The 18,202-nt window shown below is 41.4% G+C and overlaps 1 protein-coding gene across 18 annotated transcripts in view; it reads right to left on the bottom strand.

The window, feature by feature from the left end:
• The window catches only part of ACACA (acetyl-CoA carboxylase alpha), a 279,058-nt gene that overhangs the window by 37,498 nt on the left and 223,358 nt on the right, over positions 1-18,202 (bottom strand). For all 18 annotated transcript variants that reach the window (XM_015078426.3, XM_053212303.1, XM_015078421.3 and 15 more), the window contains 4 exons: positions 8,307-8,450; positions 7,596-7,716; positions 4,302-4,398; positions 1,083-1,179 (listed from right to left, as the gene is read on the bottom strand). In XM_015078426.3, the coding sequence (XP_014933912.2) occupies positions 1,083-1,179; positions 4,302-4,398; positions 7,596-7,716; positions 8,307-8,450 (459 nt within the window). The remainder of the gene's footprint in view (positions 1-1,082; positions 1,180-4,301; positions 4,399-7,595; positions 7,717-8,306; positions 8,451-18,202) is intronic.

Below are 18,202 nucleotides of genomic sequence, written 5' to 3'. Positions count from 1 at the left end.
GACACAATTAACAATGGAGCTTCAGGGGAAGTCTCTCCAAGGTGAACAAAGTTTTACTGGTTTACTTTAAAAACTCAACCAAACCAAACACACAAAAACTGTTGTTCATCAAGAGGATCATCTTTTGGGGTTCCTGGGTGGCTCAGCTGGTTAAGTGTCCGACTCTTGATTTCAGCTTGGGTCATGATCTTACAATTTTCGTGGGTTTGAGCTCCACATCAGACTCTGTGTTGACAGTGTGGAGCCTGCTTGGTATTCTCTCGCTACCTCTCTCTCTGCCCCTCCCCCAATCACGTGATCGCTCTCTCGCGCTCTCTCTCAAAATAAATAAATAAAACTCAAAAAAAAAAAAAAAAAAGGATCATCTTTGAAGTAAAAAAGAAGAAAGGATCCTGGATCTTTGACTTTGTCAAATTCTCCTCTTTTTAAGTCCTGAGTACACTACCACTCCTCAGTCGGAAGAAGGAAACTTTACTGCTTCTAATGGACGAATGCAGTCTTGGGAATCCTCATTCTAGGTTTCCAGAAAGCAACTGTACATGGCTCAACTACACCAGTCCTCAAAGCAAGCTAACGGTACATAGTCTACACTCCTCTCACTTCTGTGCTTAGTACAGCTTTCTCCATACTGGAGTTGATCAGCAAACATTTGACGTGACACTGCTGAGTAACCTCGTCCCTAGTTTCCCCCACCCTCATTTTCTGGATCTTATCAGGATGTAATCTACCCTTTAAAAAAAGTAGATGGGTGGCAGTGTTCACCTCTGGCGTTAGGGCAGACTTCTTATCCATGTGTGTGTTCAGAGAATCTGGGACCAAAGAGCCCTCAGCTGCAATGAATCTAGACTGTTTTCTAGCATCAACAAGACCATTGTAAAGGCCCAAGTAATTTTCCAGGTAGATTGCAATCCATTTAGAGTCACCTTAAAAGTGAGCACGTGATGGTCTGAAATTACTCAAGGATGCTGACTACCATTCCCTCCCAAATTGGTGGTGTGCAATGCCCCCGATATATCCACAGGCTCTGCAGATGGGAAATCCAGCTCCAAGCACAGTAGCACAGGGTACTTGAGGTCACCTACCTTGGCTTCAGAATCCAGGTTTGCAGGGTCGGCTGGGATACTTAGTTCCACTGTTCGGGTTTCTACAGCAACTACTCCTACAGGTATTCCTCCTAGCCTGATAAAAAATGACCCAAATAAGAATCTGATATATGTAAACAGTACAGCTAGTCATTTATTTTCCAGCCCCGCATCACAACATCACGGTGGGGGCACTGGAGACTGCAAATACAGAGAACAGAGGGAAATCTGACGCTTCTAGGGGTGAAATGTGAGACTGGATTTGATAAATACTATACATTTTTATAAATCCAGGGGAGCCTCCCCTCAGAATCACTTCTATTCTCCACATGATAAATTCAAACCAAGGGTTGTACTAGGAGAGCCTCAGGAGTTACACTCAACAGTCTAGATGTGTGTGTGCACATATATGCACACATGCACACACCTATCTCTGTGGATGCCAAATGAAATTTCTCAGATCACTCTAGAGCATTGCTTTGGTGAAGACAGAGAGAAAAGGTCTGAAAGGTAGGAGGCACCCGAGAATTTAAGCTGGCGTTGCTGGAATAGAGCTGTCATTTCTATGGAGTACTAATACTGTGGTTCTGGATAAGATTATTTGAGAGTATAGTCGGTCTTACACTGAGTATATGAATGGGAAATGTGTAGGTGTTTATGGAGATGATGAAAAGCAGTGCCAAGGGTGCAGAGGTGGTTAAATAAGCCCTTAGCTTTCTATTTCATTGGAAGAGAGCAGGGGAACAGGGGTAGCTTGCAGCAGTAATCTTGGTGAAATAGGTGATCTATATTAAAAGTATACATTTAATCTCCAACATATGTTAATTTTAAAAAACTCTCCAGGAAAAGGCTCTGCATCTATGCTCCATGATACCCTCCTAACTTGGTCCTCAGAAAGATTTCCTGATAAATATCAGGAAGAAAGAGAAGAGGGGGATGGTGGTTGCTGTAAGGTACAGCGTGAGTGCTTACTCTGGAAAATGTGATTCAGGCTGCACTTTCTCAGCTGCGTTCCTTGGGGTTAGGGCTGGGATGGGTTATAGTCTCTCATTCCCCACAGCATCTCCATAACAAACTTTTCCATGAAGGATAGTCTTACACTGGCTACTGGAAATGGATTCTTGTCATCACAAGAGGCCTGACAGGGGCCTGAGTGGGGACCACCCACCCCCTTGTCACTTGCCTGCATTGAATCAGAATCAAAAGCCCTCTAGACAACCAGACAACGAGCAGGAGGTACACAGGAGGGTTTAGAAATATTTCTGTTCACAATGATTAACAATCCAACTGGAAACTTGTAATTGCAAAAGCCACCCTAAATCGGTAACTTATAACTTATATATTAGGGCCCATGTGACCTAATAAAGAACATCTTTATCCGAGTATTACAGTTATTTATTGAACTTGAAAACAGCTCAGAACAACTTCTGTTTTCTATTATACTTCATATAAATTTTATCAGGCTAGCACATGAAGATGCTACATCTTGTTTTATAGTGTGTCCCTGGACAAGGTGCCATGGAATAATAAAAGACAATTTACAGCCAATAGCACACATATTCCAAACATACATACCAAAGATGAGTTTTGGCAGCACTTACAGTAACAATCCCAGAAGAATACATTTATATTTATTTCTTGAAATACCATTGCTTTTGAAAGAAGCTAGCTCCATTTGTGTTTTATATACTTGTGAGCATGTGTATGTGTTTGGAGTAAGAAGCCCAGAACTCATCAGATGGAAAGAAAGGAAGAAGTCAGAGCGGGTGTTGCAATAAACAATGGCAGAGCTAACTAAAGCCAAGCTTGACTGATCTTGCTCACAGAACAATCCTTATTCTTCCAATCATAAGTGTGAAGCATTTTCCTGTTTCCCATGGGAGGATCTTAAAGACCTAAACAAAGGTTTCACTTTCTGAGGCTTAAAATCTGTCATGATTTTTACAGACAAAAAACTGAAGCAGAATAGGTAACAGACAAATTTTCAAAAAAGTTGGTCTGTGATATAAGGACCCTCCATAACAAACCAATAGACTCTGGTAGGAGGGTTCTATCTCCAGTGTACCCTCACCCCCCCATGGAATTTTACCAGGCACAAAGAATAGTTCTCACTGGGACCCGGAGGCCCGTGGTGAGGTAGAAGACCTGAGACGTGAGAGAAAATGGGAGCTAGCTCCTGTGAGTTTCAGTCTGGGCTAACTCTAGGCCTGACTCTTTTTCAGAGTCACAGTGGAAGACCCTGTCTGTTGGATCTGCCATCTGATGGCTCCTTGTCATTGGCAGCATAAGACGTGCTGACCTGCTGTACAGAGAGAACCATGAAGCCTAGAATTATTTTCAAGGCTAGAATCTAAATCTCAACCCAATGTGGCATGTTTGAGAATCTTGAGCAGGTGCCACTTTTCACCAAGATAAGGAAAACTGATTGCCCCCGAGAGGAAGGTGAGTTCCAGATGTGGGTCCCTGGGGCAGCATGTCTCCGCAGTGCAGAACGAGATTAGGATCAGCCTTGGCAGGTGCTCGTTATAGCGAGCGCTACAGATGATTTCGTGCAGGGCTTGCTGTTGAGTGAAGCACTTCTTAGAGGGGGTATTAAAATTTAATAGAAACTTCAATTTCCCATTTGAAAAATATAGGTAGTCCAGCAATCTATCCCAGTTTATTTTACTAATTCCTATTTCAGGCAAACTTTTTTATTTTATTTATTTTATTTTTTTGCAATTCAAATCTGATGATAAACCAATATAGTACGTTTGTTACTTAAATAATCTCACTGCCAGGAAGGGACTTCTTCTAGGTTACATAGATCTTTTGGGTTACATGGAAAGGTAGATGAGTCTGACTCATTTGTCACCTGCCTCTGAAAGAAAATGGTCTTTGGGGAAGGGAAAGGTCATTGGTGGGCTATGGCTATTGTATTTGGGCTTTACAGCCCTCAGAGAGCTTTTCTTTCAGCATTATAAAAAGGAAGTGTCAAAACCAGACTTCAGATTAAACGCATCATTGGAGTGACACAGTAAATGACTACTGGGAACCAGCACTTCAGTTATGCTGCCTTGGTTGGGCATGACTATAATCCAATATTCTTCGAAAGTTTAGACTAAGAGAGCATTATTGGTAAAACAAAACAAAACAAAACAAACCTATATAGCTATGGCCCTTTCCTCTCTCGGTTTTAGTTGGGAGGAAGAAGAGCTTCCAAAACAAAAGGGCTCTTACCTGGCTCTGCCAACCACCACAGTCTGTGCCCAGGGTTGCATGATTTCAGAGAAAGATCCATAGTCAAAGAATCCACTCAACCACTGACCTTTCTGGGCTACAGAAGGGAAAGAAAGAGAACAAAGGGAGAATAAAGATCATCAATCCACTGAAAATGCACTGGAACTGGCAAATTTAAGGTTGGATTTGGGGGATTATTTTGGGGAGTTTGTTGTTGTTTTTAACCACATTATAATAGATGCATGCATTAGGCAGCTGAATGTTCATCTGCCTTCAGACATCATCTCCTATTTCATTTGCTAGTCTGCATAAAAAGAATCATTTATCAGCAAAAGCATCATTTATTGTTAAACGATGGGGTTCAGCTAGCAGAGTTTGCATGCTTTTAAATAAATAACTTGGCTTTTTTCAAAACACCACAAACATTTGTCAAAAGGCAGCCAAGTCATTAAAGTGTTTTCAAAATGTCTACTTCTATTTTAAAACTTAGCTTACAATTTTGTTTGATTCCACTGACTTTTTTGTAATGGAAAGCTGAAGACAGCCAATGAGAAGTATTAATGATCAGATGAGGACCCAAATGTGGGGAAAGGAAAAGGGGAATGGCTTCTTTGCTAGAAAAGAAGCAAGATACATGATACATCCCCTTTACTTACAGCTGACAAACTATAATCTTTCTCTAAGGAAGGGCCATGCCCACATACTCTTGACACGTAGCAAAAATGTAACGGTTAAGATGCATACACTTAATGTCATTAACTACCCTTGCACATAGAATTTCCTTACTGGCAAGACACATAACTTTTGACATCTCAGGTTAAGAAAAAAACTTTTGTTCCACAGGTATCCGTGTTTGACCAAGGCCCCATAAAAGCTTCTGCAAATAACGGTTTCCTAGCTTGCCCCTCAGCTCACGGTTTCTCAGTGATCCTTCTAATTTGAACATGGCCCTCCGCCCCCTAAAAACCCAAGTCCAAAACCAATTAAAAGTGGAGATCCGAGCAAGCTAACCTCTGCTGACTTAAACAGGATGGAGAGTGTTTTATCAAGACTAAATTTGTAATTACTGTGTTCTACATTCCTTGCCTCTATGGCCCCAGTGTAAAATGTGATCATCCATTTCAAAATTATCTCTCTATCGTGAGCCCAAAGCCGATCGTTTAGATTCTGGTCTCGTGTTGGGCGTCAGTTTGAAGAATATCACAGCACTATCTCCTCTAATAAATGACTTTAACTTTTCACCTAGAAGATATCTGCTTTAACTTATCACAGGGAATCATCTGCTTTCTTTAACGCTTCCACTAAATTAAAATCTGAAGTCACTCGATTTGGGAGCGAGTGTTAGCTGCACATAGACAGCAGGATGAATTACTAGGGAGACGATGAAAAAATATTATCCAAAAAACAGAAAACTTAGTTTATCACAAATTTCATTTTATTCTGTGGATCTCATTAATAATGGCCAGGATAATGCCCACCTACATACACACACTTCTGTCCACCCCATGAAAGAGGGCTCAAATTTTGATGAAGGTTCTAAATCAAACTTCTAAGTGTGTCAGGATACTGAAATTTTAACTTTGTATGCTTGGATCATTTTATGATTCTTACTTCAATAATAATGATTTGGAACTATAAAATTCATCAAAATGGAAAGACTTTCTTTTTTAAAAAAGTTCCCACCTTGTATTTTGACTAGGGGAGGGGGGGGGGTCATTGGTGGGCCATGGCTGGTGTAGGTGGACTTCACTTCACCCCCACCCCGAAACCTTAAAGAGCAGGTTGTGTTCAGTTCAGATGTAGAACTTATAAGTCAACTAAGATGCCCCTCCCCACCCCCGCCCTGCCACCACCCTCATGATTCCCAGGAGAAAACTCACTGACTCTTGTTCTGAATTCCCCCAGAAAAGTTCTGGATTTTAAGGCTGACAAGATCTTAGGTTCATAGTTCTTATCATAATCATGGTACACATATGAGAGGTAGGGAGATTACTATGGTGATTTTTTCTGGCTATGTAGGAAAAACGATTTCATTTTATGAAAAGTAAGAAAAGGTACTGAAGACAACAGGTAAAAATTGAAATTTAAATTCCTCTGGTGATTTTTCTATACTATCTATGGTTGGACTGCAGATTAAGTTCCAATTCCTAAGTAATAGCTGTGTGACCTTGCACAAATCACTTAACTTCTCTGAGCTTTTAAAGTGGTGATCTTTTTTTTTTTTTTTTTTATCTCTGAGAAGTAGAAAGCCTAAAGAAGATAATGTATATGAAAGTGCTTTGCAGTCCCACCTAGCTCACAGTGGGTACCCACAGAGGTTTAGTAAGTCTTCCTTACAAAGACCTCTTCTTTTCTTTCAACAAAATCAAATTGACTCTTAAATTTAATGAATTATCTTCTGCATTCCATTCTTCTTTTAGATAATAAGGCTTTCTTTGAAATAGTTGCCATAAACATGCAAAGAAGAACACTTTCTCAAATAACCTGAAAAAAACAGATTCAAAATGTAGTAGGGGGATTTGGGGCCTCACAAAAGAACCACCTGAGAAGTAAGGTTTGTTAAAGCAGCCTAATGAACTGGCAAGTGAGAATGTACATTCACCTTACATGGAGACACCACTGTTTTTCTGTTTTTTTGTTTTGAAGATAGGTAAAATCAGCCACAAGACAGGGATATATGAGATAAACATGGAGGGAGGGCTTGTTCTCACTCAATATATTTATGAAGTCAAGAGTTCTGGACAATCTCTTCATGAATAATGACCTTACAAAATAATCTTACATGAATAACTACAGCAAGTCCAACTATTACCAATATCATGAGAAAAAAGGGCACAGGCAGGCTGAATGCTCAGAAATACTGTGCTGACAAGAGTATAGTCATGTTCTACACTGAAGGTCAAATATCTTTTCTAAAACTGATCTGATTAATCTTTGTTTACAGAGATTAGATGGTCGAAGATTCCATGACTTTATTGCTTAGATTTAAAGTCTTTGAACCCATTAAGTAATAAGTGCTTTAATAACAGAATTAACAGAAGAAATGTATTAGTGACTGTATTGCTTATGACTCAGAGACTGACTTGTACATCTAATTTCCTTTGTTTCTCATTTGTTCTGGAAGGGTTTTCCACCTTAATCTTTGGAGAGCTGTTTTAAAGATGTGTCTCATTTCCAGACTACTAAAGTAGCTCTGTTTTGTCATGTACTGTTGTGCAGGAATTGGTTAGTGAATAAAAGGAAGACGGATAGCCTGAGGGCCAGGGTACCACAGGACCCTCAAAAAATACATACTTGGGTGAGGACGGCCTGCTAGCATCCATCGAGGATCATAGGGGGCCTTCGTAGGAACAAATTCGATGATTCTATCTATAGGATCCTTGGAGTTCAGGAGAGGTACTAAACTGTGCACATTCTGAAAGGCAGTGGGGAGGAAAGAGCATAGCAATCAGTGAACAATAGGCCTGTAGTACCAGCTCAGCCACAATCATTACAAAGGCAGTAGGGACCACATACGGAATCACACCTATCTGTCCCAGTCATCACTGAGAGGCATCCCAACTGTATGCCAAGCCCTGACCACATGCACAGGTCTCAAGTATCATGTAGGAGCCTGGCAAAATGTGGTACATTCTGACTCTTGATTTCAGTGTTTCCATGCTTTAGGGGAAGCTTCCCAGGGGGATGGATGGCTATTGCAAAGGAGAAAACCCACAGTGAGGAAGAGGCCTTGGTATGCTGGGATCTGAGCTCAGACAGGCCATGAAGGCTTCTGTGACTGGAAAACATCAGAAAGGGGCCTATACCAATGAAATCCAAAGGCATTTTAAGGTAGAAACCCAAAGACAGCTGCAAGGAAAAGAGAAACCAACAACTTCCAGAGGAATATTTCATAAAACAATTTCTCCCCCATAAGGAGGAGACCTCAAACACAGAGGCCCTGTAATCCTTGGTGGAGAGGCCTGGTTCTGTGGGCTTTGTCAATGCTGGGTACAAAGGGCTCACCTTAGGCATGTAAGACAGCCAGTGTAGGACAGTGAAAACCCCTTCAAAGTCATCACAAACGATGCTGTGGGTCACCCCATTGTTGTGCATGATCTGGATGCCCCCAAGCTGGTTATTGGAGGTGTATACTTCCCGCCCAAGGACCTAGAGAAACAAGCAAGAGAAAACACATTCATCTTGACAGAAATAAAGGCAAAGTCTATTTTGCGATTCTCACTAAAATGGGTTCTTTTCTCCACAAGACACAGATTCCAGCTTCTGTGGTTTCTTTGTCTTAAAAAGAGAGCTTGGGGTGCTTGGGTGGCTCAGTCGGTTGAGCCTCCAACTTTGGCTCAGGTCATGATCTCGCAGTTTGTGAGTTCGAGCCCCGTGTTGGGCTCTGTGCTGACAGCTCAGAGCCTGGAGCCTGCTTTGGATTCTGTGTCTCCTCCTCTCTCTGCCCCTCCCCTGCTCATGCTCTGTCTGTCAATGTTAAATAAACGTTAAAAAAAAAAATTAAAAAAAAAAAAAGAGAACTTAGAAAAATCAAAAAGGCTTTTGAACAATCACATACATTGTTGCAATTTAAAAACCAGCAACCCTCTCTCTCTCCTAGCTGCCACAGATAGGTGTAGCATACTTCGACTCAGCTAGAGCCATGGTGGTGGGTGAGGCTGGGACCCTGAAGTGTAGGCTACCTCACTGTGAGCAGGCCAGAGGAATTGCTACACATCTACACAAAGAGGTAACATGCCTGCCTTTTGACAATCTTTATGACAAGTCTCAGTTAAACGCTATGAGGTTTAGGTTCCTAATTTTTTTTAAAGGCTTACTTTCCCCCTTACATTTGAATTTTGAAGTTGGTCCCCACACACAGCCCTAAAGCTGGCAAAATCCGGAAGCGACCCATGACCCACACACAAACCCTTGAGTCTGAAGTCCTTTTAGTGTGCGGGGTGGAGGGTAGTGATTTATACCCAAGCCCGCCTCTCCTCTGTCTTTCTCTTCCAATGTTCCAGGGAGTACACAAGGCCTCAATTCTTGGTGTATCCCTGAAAGAGTTTAACCCGTGTGAGGTTGAAAGGTACCTGCAACTGGAAACCACAAAGTTTTCCTCAAAGAAGAAGAAAAGGAAGAAAAAAATATGAGTGGACTCGGAAATTGTAGGGTTTCTTTTTCCCTCGAAGACTGGTTAATAATTTCTTTCAGGTAGGGAGGTTTTCTGACCCAGCAATGGAAGCAGGGCAGCCTGATCACTGACTACTGCAAACTGCCGAGTGGGTAGTAATTGCCAGTCATCTAGGGTAGCCCTGGAGAGCTCTAAACAGTTGTAGAGCGCTTACTGTATTTTACCTTTTCTTTTCCCTCTCCCCTCCTCCTTCAGAAAATAACAACACAAATTTTTCTTCCTTGGTAATAACTTTTACTCATTTTTAGTCTCTGGGAAGAATCTAACAAATGAAAGACCAGCAAATTCTACCTGTATATTCCCATTTTGCCCCTTCTTGTTAGGAGCTTTGAGATGGTCCCTTCCATGCTGGGTCAGCCCCTACATCAAGACGTTGCAAAGGATGAGGAAGTTGGTGACCAAAGTAATCCCCTCAGTATGGCCCAGCTGGCCTCAGACCCATTTAACTTCAGCTAGGAAGGACGAAGAGACTCTCTGAAAGGAATATGGAAAGCAAAATTGTTCTCAGATTACCACCTTCCTTGGTAAGGAAGTGCAGAGAACCAGTGTTTGCAGACAGCCCCAGGCTGAACAACATGCCAGCGACTCCTCTGAAGGAGCCCCAGGAACAGGGGAGACCATATCTGACCACTGGGCTCCCCTCCTCCTCCGTCTTTAATCTCAGCCCAGGCACTGTGGCTCCTTTCTCATTCTCCTGCTGTCTCTTTCCATTTGCCCTCTCTCTGACTGATACACTGATCTCTCGGTCACTCGGCTTTCTGCTCCACTGAGTCCATATTACTAATAACACCTCCGCCACGGCCAGTTTACCTCATGAAGGCAGGAGCACATCATTACAAAATAAACTCATAACTTTGACATTCTAGCAAATACACGCCGTTTGTTATTTTGATGGCTTTAGTCTTTCTAACAGGCAGAGGGCATTACATACCTGTTTCATTTATATCTTTAAATGTGTGCACACATGTACAGTCACACATGCATCAGGAAACAAAACAGAACAAAAAACCAACCCAAAACAAATATCCAAAGCAGTCAGTTGATGGGGGACCCTGGTGGAAGCAAAAATCCTGTCACTCAGGGAGGCCATGCTCTGATGTGGCTCTGGTTTTATGGACGTCATAAACCCGATGGCCCACAACTGGTCCTTCTGGGACAGACCGCCTTTCTGCCAGAAGTCATTCAGTGTGATCAGCAGTATTTTTAATTATTAAAATAAAATTGGAAAGGGGGAAAAGAAATAAAAAGGAGACACTGCACTGACCCTGAGTATCTGATATTCACAATCTATGTCAGGCGCCAAGAACTCCTTGCTGCCTGGAAGACAGCTGGGGCCATTTTATACTCAGAAACGTGGTTTTCTTTCATAGGAAACAGTACTAGTACTTGATAATGTCCATCTGCTTAGAGCCTCATACTCCTCCCAAATCTGTGGTGAACTGATGAAGAAACAATCTTGGAAAAAGGGACCAAAGCAGACCAAGAGTTGCTCAGCGGTTCAAATACACCTTCCTCACACATCTTTGTCCCTCATTTCAAAAGGGAAGAGCATCCAGGACTGGGCTCATCTCGGAGGCTCTGCCACTTGCCCATTCTACTCCATATTCGTATAAATTAATGGGAGACAAACTTGGAAGCAGCAAGAATTTAATCACTTAGCACATCTTCCCTTTACAAGTAATACGCAGCTTCTGATGCTTTGGCATTGTTCTCAAAGGCAGTATTTGTACACTTCTCCTATGGATTCAGAAAGAAACCTAACTAGGGCTTACCATAACCAAGGACACTATTTCTGGACTAAAGAAATGTTTGTCGTGAGAGAAAATTCATTTACTTTGGTAATTAAAGGGAAAAATTATAGGATAGACTAACAGAGCACCCAAATGGCTGTGACTGGCCTTATCTTAGGAGATGGGGGTGGGGAGGGAAGGACACACAGAAAGGAAACCTGCTTCACTAATCACAAACAAATGCTAACAATCATAGCTACTTAACAATCGGTGAAGAGAAAGCAGTCCCCTCCAGTTCATCTTCAATGACCGTATGTTTGGAGCATGCACCAGTAGAATGAGTGCGCACACAATAGCTCCTGATTTATAGGGGTCGTTGCTGACTCAAGTGGTTTTAATGATTTTAGAATACTTCACAACAAAAGCTCCAACCAAAGCAGCAGAATCTGGGGTAGGACAAAATCCATTCTGCCTAACTCTGAAATGATCATGCTGGAACAGTTATGCAAACCCTGATCAGTATCTAGGGAGGCAAAGAAACGAGTCCACATAGACAGTACCACTGTTTTATTATTCGGTGTTGCCCGAGCAATATTTCACAGAAAAATCTGGGGCAAACAACCCTCACCAACATAGTATCTTCACAAAGTAGGTGAGCTTCATTCATTAGTTTTCCAGCTCTGACATACACATTTCTATACAAATCAAGCTGCTGGCCATTTTCCATTTCCCAAATTACTTTTCTCACATTTTCTACTGCGTGATACAAATTTTTAATTTCTCTTTCCAACAAGCATCAATAACCATATTTAAACACAGGAGGAGCCATTCAAACAGAGGTGGCTCCTGAGGCCCCATTTTGCTGCCCCCCAAGTTTAGGAGAAGAAGTACCATAAAATATTAGGAACAGGCACCACCTCTTGGTCCCCTGCTGAAGAGTGCCCACACCAACAGAACTAAACAAGGGCTGACTGAGAGGAAAGAGGATCTTCATCCACTCAATATAAACTTAAGCTTCATCGCACACTTCATTCACTGAAGCTGGCAGACCTGAGAATTAAGGGCACTGCATAAAAGCCAGTGATTAGCAGAGACACAATTGTTAAAGGCTCCACCAAAGATGCTACACAGCCTTTAGAAATTTTGAGATACATAAGAAGTACAAATGAATGCAGTCATACATACATGCTAAGGCCTCTGCTGCTGTTGCTGCTTATCTAGAGACACCGCAGACAGCTCAGGTTTACCATAGCTGACAGGCAATGAAAACAGTCTAATATACAGCCTGCTCTCTCCCTTAAATCCCTTTTTGGAGATCAAGATAAACACGTTCTTCCTTTCCCCAGTGCTCTAGACGTTTGACTGAAGTGGCAGAGCATTGTGAGGTTTTGTGCAAATGAAATCACTATGTAATACTGAATGAGTATAGTATTTACTTGTCAGGATATTTGTCAGCACAGGCATTAAGATTTCCAAGTTTCATAGATGCAACTCAGCTCAATTTTTAGAAACCTGCCCTTGTCCTGATATATACATTACGATGGGGGCCGTTAGACATATAGGCAAATATTTGCAATCATGTGCTGAAGATGTGAATAAGAATGATGCATATCAATGGAATAAAAAATGAAATGTGCTGTTTTCTGAACCCCTTTAGCCAATCTTTCCTCCTTTAAACAATTCTTGGTCCAGGGCAATCTTCTATTTAAAGAAGAAGGAAGTACATAATTCCTCTTGCATCTAAGAATTTAGGCTACACAAACTGAGTCCTTGCTGCAATCCTCCTTCTCATTAGGGTATTTCCATTCTCAAGAGGATCTGAGGAGTTCTGTACATTTCCCAAGCAATCATCACTGGACTTTATTCATGATTCTAGATATTAAAGTCACTCTGTGATCTGTCAGGTTATTGATAAAGGTTTGGCTAAGGCAGAGAGATAAATATGAATGAAAATAAGAGGGAGCAGGAAACAAGTGGTAAATCAGAGACAAAAGAAAGGTGGAAGAATGAGAGAGAGGAAAAGGGAGGGGGAGAAAAGAGGAAGGGAAAGAAAAAAAATGCAATAGCTCATCTACTCATGCTGCTAACACCCTCCTCTCTGACCTGAGAGGACTACATTTTTAAAAGCTGACAAGTAATTCAATCTCCAATTAACAATTTTAAGTGGTGCAGTACATATTACTGTGCAAATGTTTCTCTAGGACTATATCCAAGGGTGAATGGAATTAAATCTCTAGGGAGACAGAACTGGTGCCTTTGCGACCAAGAATATCTGGGGGTTCCCAAAATATAGCCTCTTAATACACAGACTCAGGGTTACAACTTCTTCTCCCCTCTTCACTGGCGCTTGTCACTGGCAAACTGGAGTGCTGGTTGGCAGCTGGTAGACCAGAGTTGGGGTAGAGAAGGGGCACAGTGACCTACTGCCAGCACAGGATGGGAAAGCCTCTGACCTGAGCCACAGCCAGATTAAAGACCATCCACTACAAGACTAAAAACCGCTCTACAAACAGCAATATTATGAAATGATCAGATCTGTGGATGGGTAAATTGGAGTAAAGGGACTGTGCAACGAGAGGAGGGAGAAGGTATTTGGCCAAAAAGAGGCTGAGATACAGGCCACCCAAAACACTGGAAGACCTCTGCTTATACAGGGGAGAGGAAAACAGAGGAATGAGTTAAATGGCAGAAGGATGACAAGGATTTGAAGGTGGACTGTGTGAAGAACAGAAATGCATTTTCAGTGTAATGGGGGTAAGAAGAGCCACACAACAGTTTACTTGTCAAAAGTATGAGAAAAGTATGACCAAAATATAGGCTTCTAGAGTGAAAACTGACTGCCAAAAAGAAATCACTTATCTTAGGAATCCATAAACTGCTCATTTAGCTACAGCCTGGAGGATACTGACAATAAATTACTTCCAAATACAGAAATTTTTGAAAAGTCTAGTTTATTGAAGTATAATTTATATATAGAAAAATCATCCACTTTCAGGAACAGAATTCTATGAATTTTGACAAATACATACGTAAGCACCATCAAAATCACCCCAAAATTTCCCTCAAGGGGGTGGGATCAAGATGGTGAAGTAGGAAGATCCTGAGTTCACCTCCTTCCATGGACAAACCAGAACTACAACGACATATAGAACTATCTCTGAAAATGAAGTGAAGACTGGCAGAAAAGATTTTACACAGCTAAGAATATACAGAAAAAGCCACACCAAGATGGGTAGGCAGGGCAAGATGTGGTCTAGTCAGGACCTACACCCCTGGTGTGGTGACCCACAAGTGGGAGGGATATCTCCACTGTAAAGGCCTTTCCTGAGGAATGAGGGGTCCAAGTCCCACATGGGCTCCCCAGCTCAAGGGACCTACAACAGGAAGCAGAGCCTCCATAACATGTGGCTTGGGAAACCAGTAGGGCTTACGTACCAGAGAACAGCAGGAAACTGAGACTTCTAAGAGAGTCACTAATTTTAGGGCATGTGCTAGAGGGGCAGGTATCTGCTGGAACATTCTCCAGGGAAGGAAGCATTGGCAGGCACCATTTTCTTCACCCCTCTTCTACCTAGTTGGCCTGGTGGTGGTGAGAGACAGTTCTGACACTCTCCATCTCCTGTGCTGGCACTACTCACCACACCCCAGCATTGCCCAGTGGACTCCCCAGCCCCCATCCACCTACCCTGGCAGAGTCCTTCCCAAGTGGCTCCCCGCGCACCGTCACACCCAGGGGGTAGTCTCTGCCAACACCAGAGCCCCTCTCCTCCAGTGGCCCCTGTTCCAAGGGGCCAGCCTCATGCACCAGCAAGTCTGCACTAACTGTGGCCCAGCCTCAACAGGAAGGTGTGTGTAGCCCACAGGGGAAACCCTGGGGCGGGAGGAGGGGCAGGTGAGGAGGGGCAGGAGGAGGGGCAGGTCACTCACTTGGACTGAGTGACCAGGGTGGTTTTGTGCTACTGGCCCCACAGGACACCCTCTTACATAAAGCCACTTCTTCAAGACCGGGAGATAAAACTGATCTACCTATACATAAAAACAAACAGAGAGTTAAGGAAAATGAGGAGACAAAAGAACAAGTTCCAAATGAAAGAGTAAGACAAAATCTCAGGAGAAGAACTAAATGAAATGGAGATAAGCAATCTACCAAATTAAGAGTTCAGAGTAATGATCATAAAGATGCTCATTAAACTCAGGAAAAGAATGGAAGAATATAGTAAAAACTTCAACAGAGAGATAAAAAACAGAAAAAAGAACAAATGAGAAATAAAGAATACAATAACTTAAATGAAAAATACACAAGAGGATGAATCAGCAACAGATTAGATAATGCAGAAGAATGGATCAGTGATTTGGAAGACAGTAGTGGAAAACATACAACTAGAACAGCAGAAAGAAAAAAAAAATAAAGGTAGTTTAGGGACTTCTGGGACAACATCAAGCATACTAACATTCACATTATAGAGGTCCCAGAAGGAGAAGAAAGGGACAGAAAACCTATTTGAAGAAATAATGGCTGAAAACTTCCCTAGCCTGGGGAAGGAAGCAGACATCCAAGTCCAGGAAACACCAAATAAGATGAACCCAAAGAAACTCACATCAAGACATGTTATAATCAAAATGTCAATAAAGAGGGAATCTTATGGGAAGCAAGAGAAAAACAACCAGTTAAGTACAAGGGAACTCCCATACGACTATGAGGTGATTTTTTAGCATAAACTTTGCAGGGCAGAGGGAGTGGCATGATATATTCAAAGTGTGAAAGGAAAGGACTTATAATCAAGAATAGTCCACTCAGCAAGGTTATCACTCAGAATAGGAGGAGAGACAAGGAGTTTCCCAGACAAGCAAAAGGTAAAGGAGTTCATCACCACCAAACCAGTCTTACAAGAAATTTTAAAGGGACTGTTTTATTTTTATTTTTTTGTTTTTTGTTTTTGTTTTTTAAATAGGCTTCATGCCCAGCATGGAGCTCAATGTGGGACCTGAACTCACAATCCTGAGACCAAAACCTAAGCCGAGATCAAGAGTCGGACACTTAACCAACTGAGCCACCCAGGTGCCAAGGGACTTCTTTAAATGGAAAAGAAAAGGCCATAACTAGAAAGAAGAAAATTATGTAAGAAAAAAAAAATCTAACTGGTAAAGGTAAACATATGGTAAAGGTAGTGGATCAACTACTTACATAGTATGAAGGTTAAAAGACAAAAGTAGTAAAATCGTCTAGATCTACAGTAATTAGTCAAGAGATACAACCAGAAAACAATCAACAAAATGGCAATAAGTACATGTCTCTCAATAATTATTTGAAACGTAAATCTACTAAATACTCTAATCAAAAGACATACGGTGGTTGAATGAATAAAAAAATGACCACCAGGGCACCTGGGTGGCTCAGTCAGTTGAATGTCCAACTCTTGATTTCAGCTCAGGTTGTGATCTCATGGTTGTGGGATCGAGTCCCATGTTGGACTCTGCGCTGGGAATGGGGCCTGTTTGGGATTCTCTCTCTCTCCCTCTCTGTCCCTCCCTCTCTCCCTCTCTCTCTCTGCCCCCTCCCTGACCCACGTGCTCTTTCTCAAAATAAACATTAAAAAAAACAACAACAACAAGACTACCTATATGCTGCCTATAAGAGACTCACTTCAGATCTAAATACACACATAGATTGAAAGTGAAAAGGACAGAAAAAGGTATTCCCTGCAAATGGAAATAAAAGAAAGCTGGGGTAGTAATACTTATATTAGACAAGTATTATATTAAAACAAAGATTGTAAGAAGAAACAAAGAAGGGCATTACATAATGATAAAGGGATCAATCCAATAAGAGGATATAACAATTTCAAATATCTATATGACCCAACACAAGGGCACAAAAATACACAAAACAAATATTAACAGATATATAGGGAGAAATTGACAGTAATACAATAATAGCAGGGAACTGTAATACCCCACTTACATCAATGGATAGATCACCCAAACAGAAAATCAACAAAGAAACAGTGGCTTTGAATGATACATTATACCAGATGGATAGATGGACAGATGGATGGATGGATATATATATATACACGTACAAAATCAGCAGAATACACATTCTTTTGAAATTCATATGGAACATACTCCAAGACAGATCACATGTAAGGTCACAAAACAAGTGTCAATAAATTTAAAAAGACTGAAATCACACCAAGCATCTTTTCTGACCATGATGGTACCAACTAGAAATCAATTACAAGAAGAAAACTGGAAAAAACAGAAACATGTGGAGGATAAACATCATGCTACTGAAAACAAATGAAAATGGAAACACAATGTTCAAAAATCTATAGGATAGAGCAAAAGCAGTTCTAAGGAGAGAAGTTCATAATAATGAAGGCCTAACTACAGTAAACAAAAAAATCTCAGATAAACAACCTAATCTTTCACCTACTGAAACTAGAAAGGACAAACAAAGCCTAAGATTGGTGAAAAGAAGGCAAATAATAAAGATCAGAGTGGAAATAAATGAAATAGACTAAAAAGACAACACAAGTGATCAATGAAACTAAGAGCTGGTTCTTAGAAAAGATAAACAAAATTGATAAACTGTTAGCCAGACTCAACAAGAAAAAAAGAGAGAGGGCCCAAATAAAAATGAAAATGAAAGAGAAGTTACAACCAAAACTGACTCTTGGTATTGGTTTGTGAGATCAACCCCCGTGACGGGCTCTGCATGGACAGCACAGAGCCTGCTTGGGATTCTGAGGCACACTCTCACTTGTACTAAGTAAATAAACTTAAAAAAAAAAAAAAATCTGAACAGGCCAAATCCTATTAATTAAATTCAACCAGTAATCAAAACACTCCCAACAAAGTCCAGGACGAGATGGCTTCACAGGTGAAATCTACCAAACATTTAAAGAAGAGTTAAGACACTCAGATCAATGCAACAGAATACAGTACCTAGAAACGGACCCACAAACGTATGGCTAACTAATCTTTGACAAATCAGG

This window comes from Acinonyx jubatus, chromosome E1 (assembly GCF_027475565.1).
Source record: "Acinonyx jubatus isolate Ajub_Pintada_27869175 chromosome E1, VMU_Ajub_asm_v1.0, whole genome shotgun sequence".
In the NCBI taxonomy this organism is placed as follows: domain Eukaryota; kingdom Metazoa; phylum Chordata; class Mammalia; order Carnivora; family Felidae; genus Acinonyx; species Acinonyx jubatus.
Note: the sequence above shows the minus strand (reverse complement) of the source record. Positions and strands in the feature narration are given on the sequence as shown.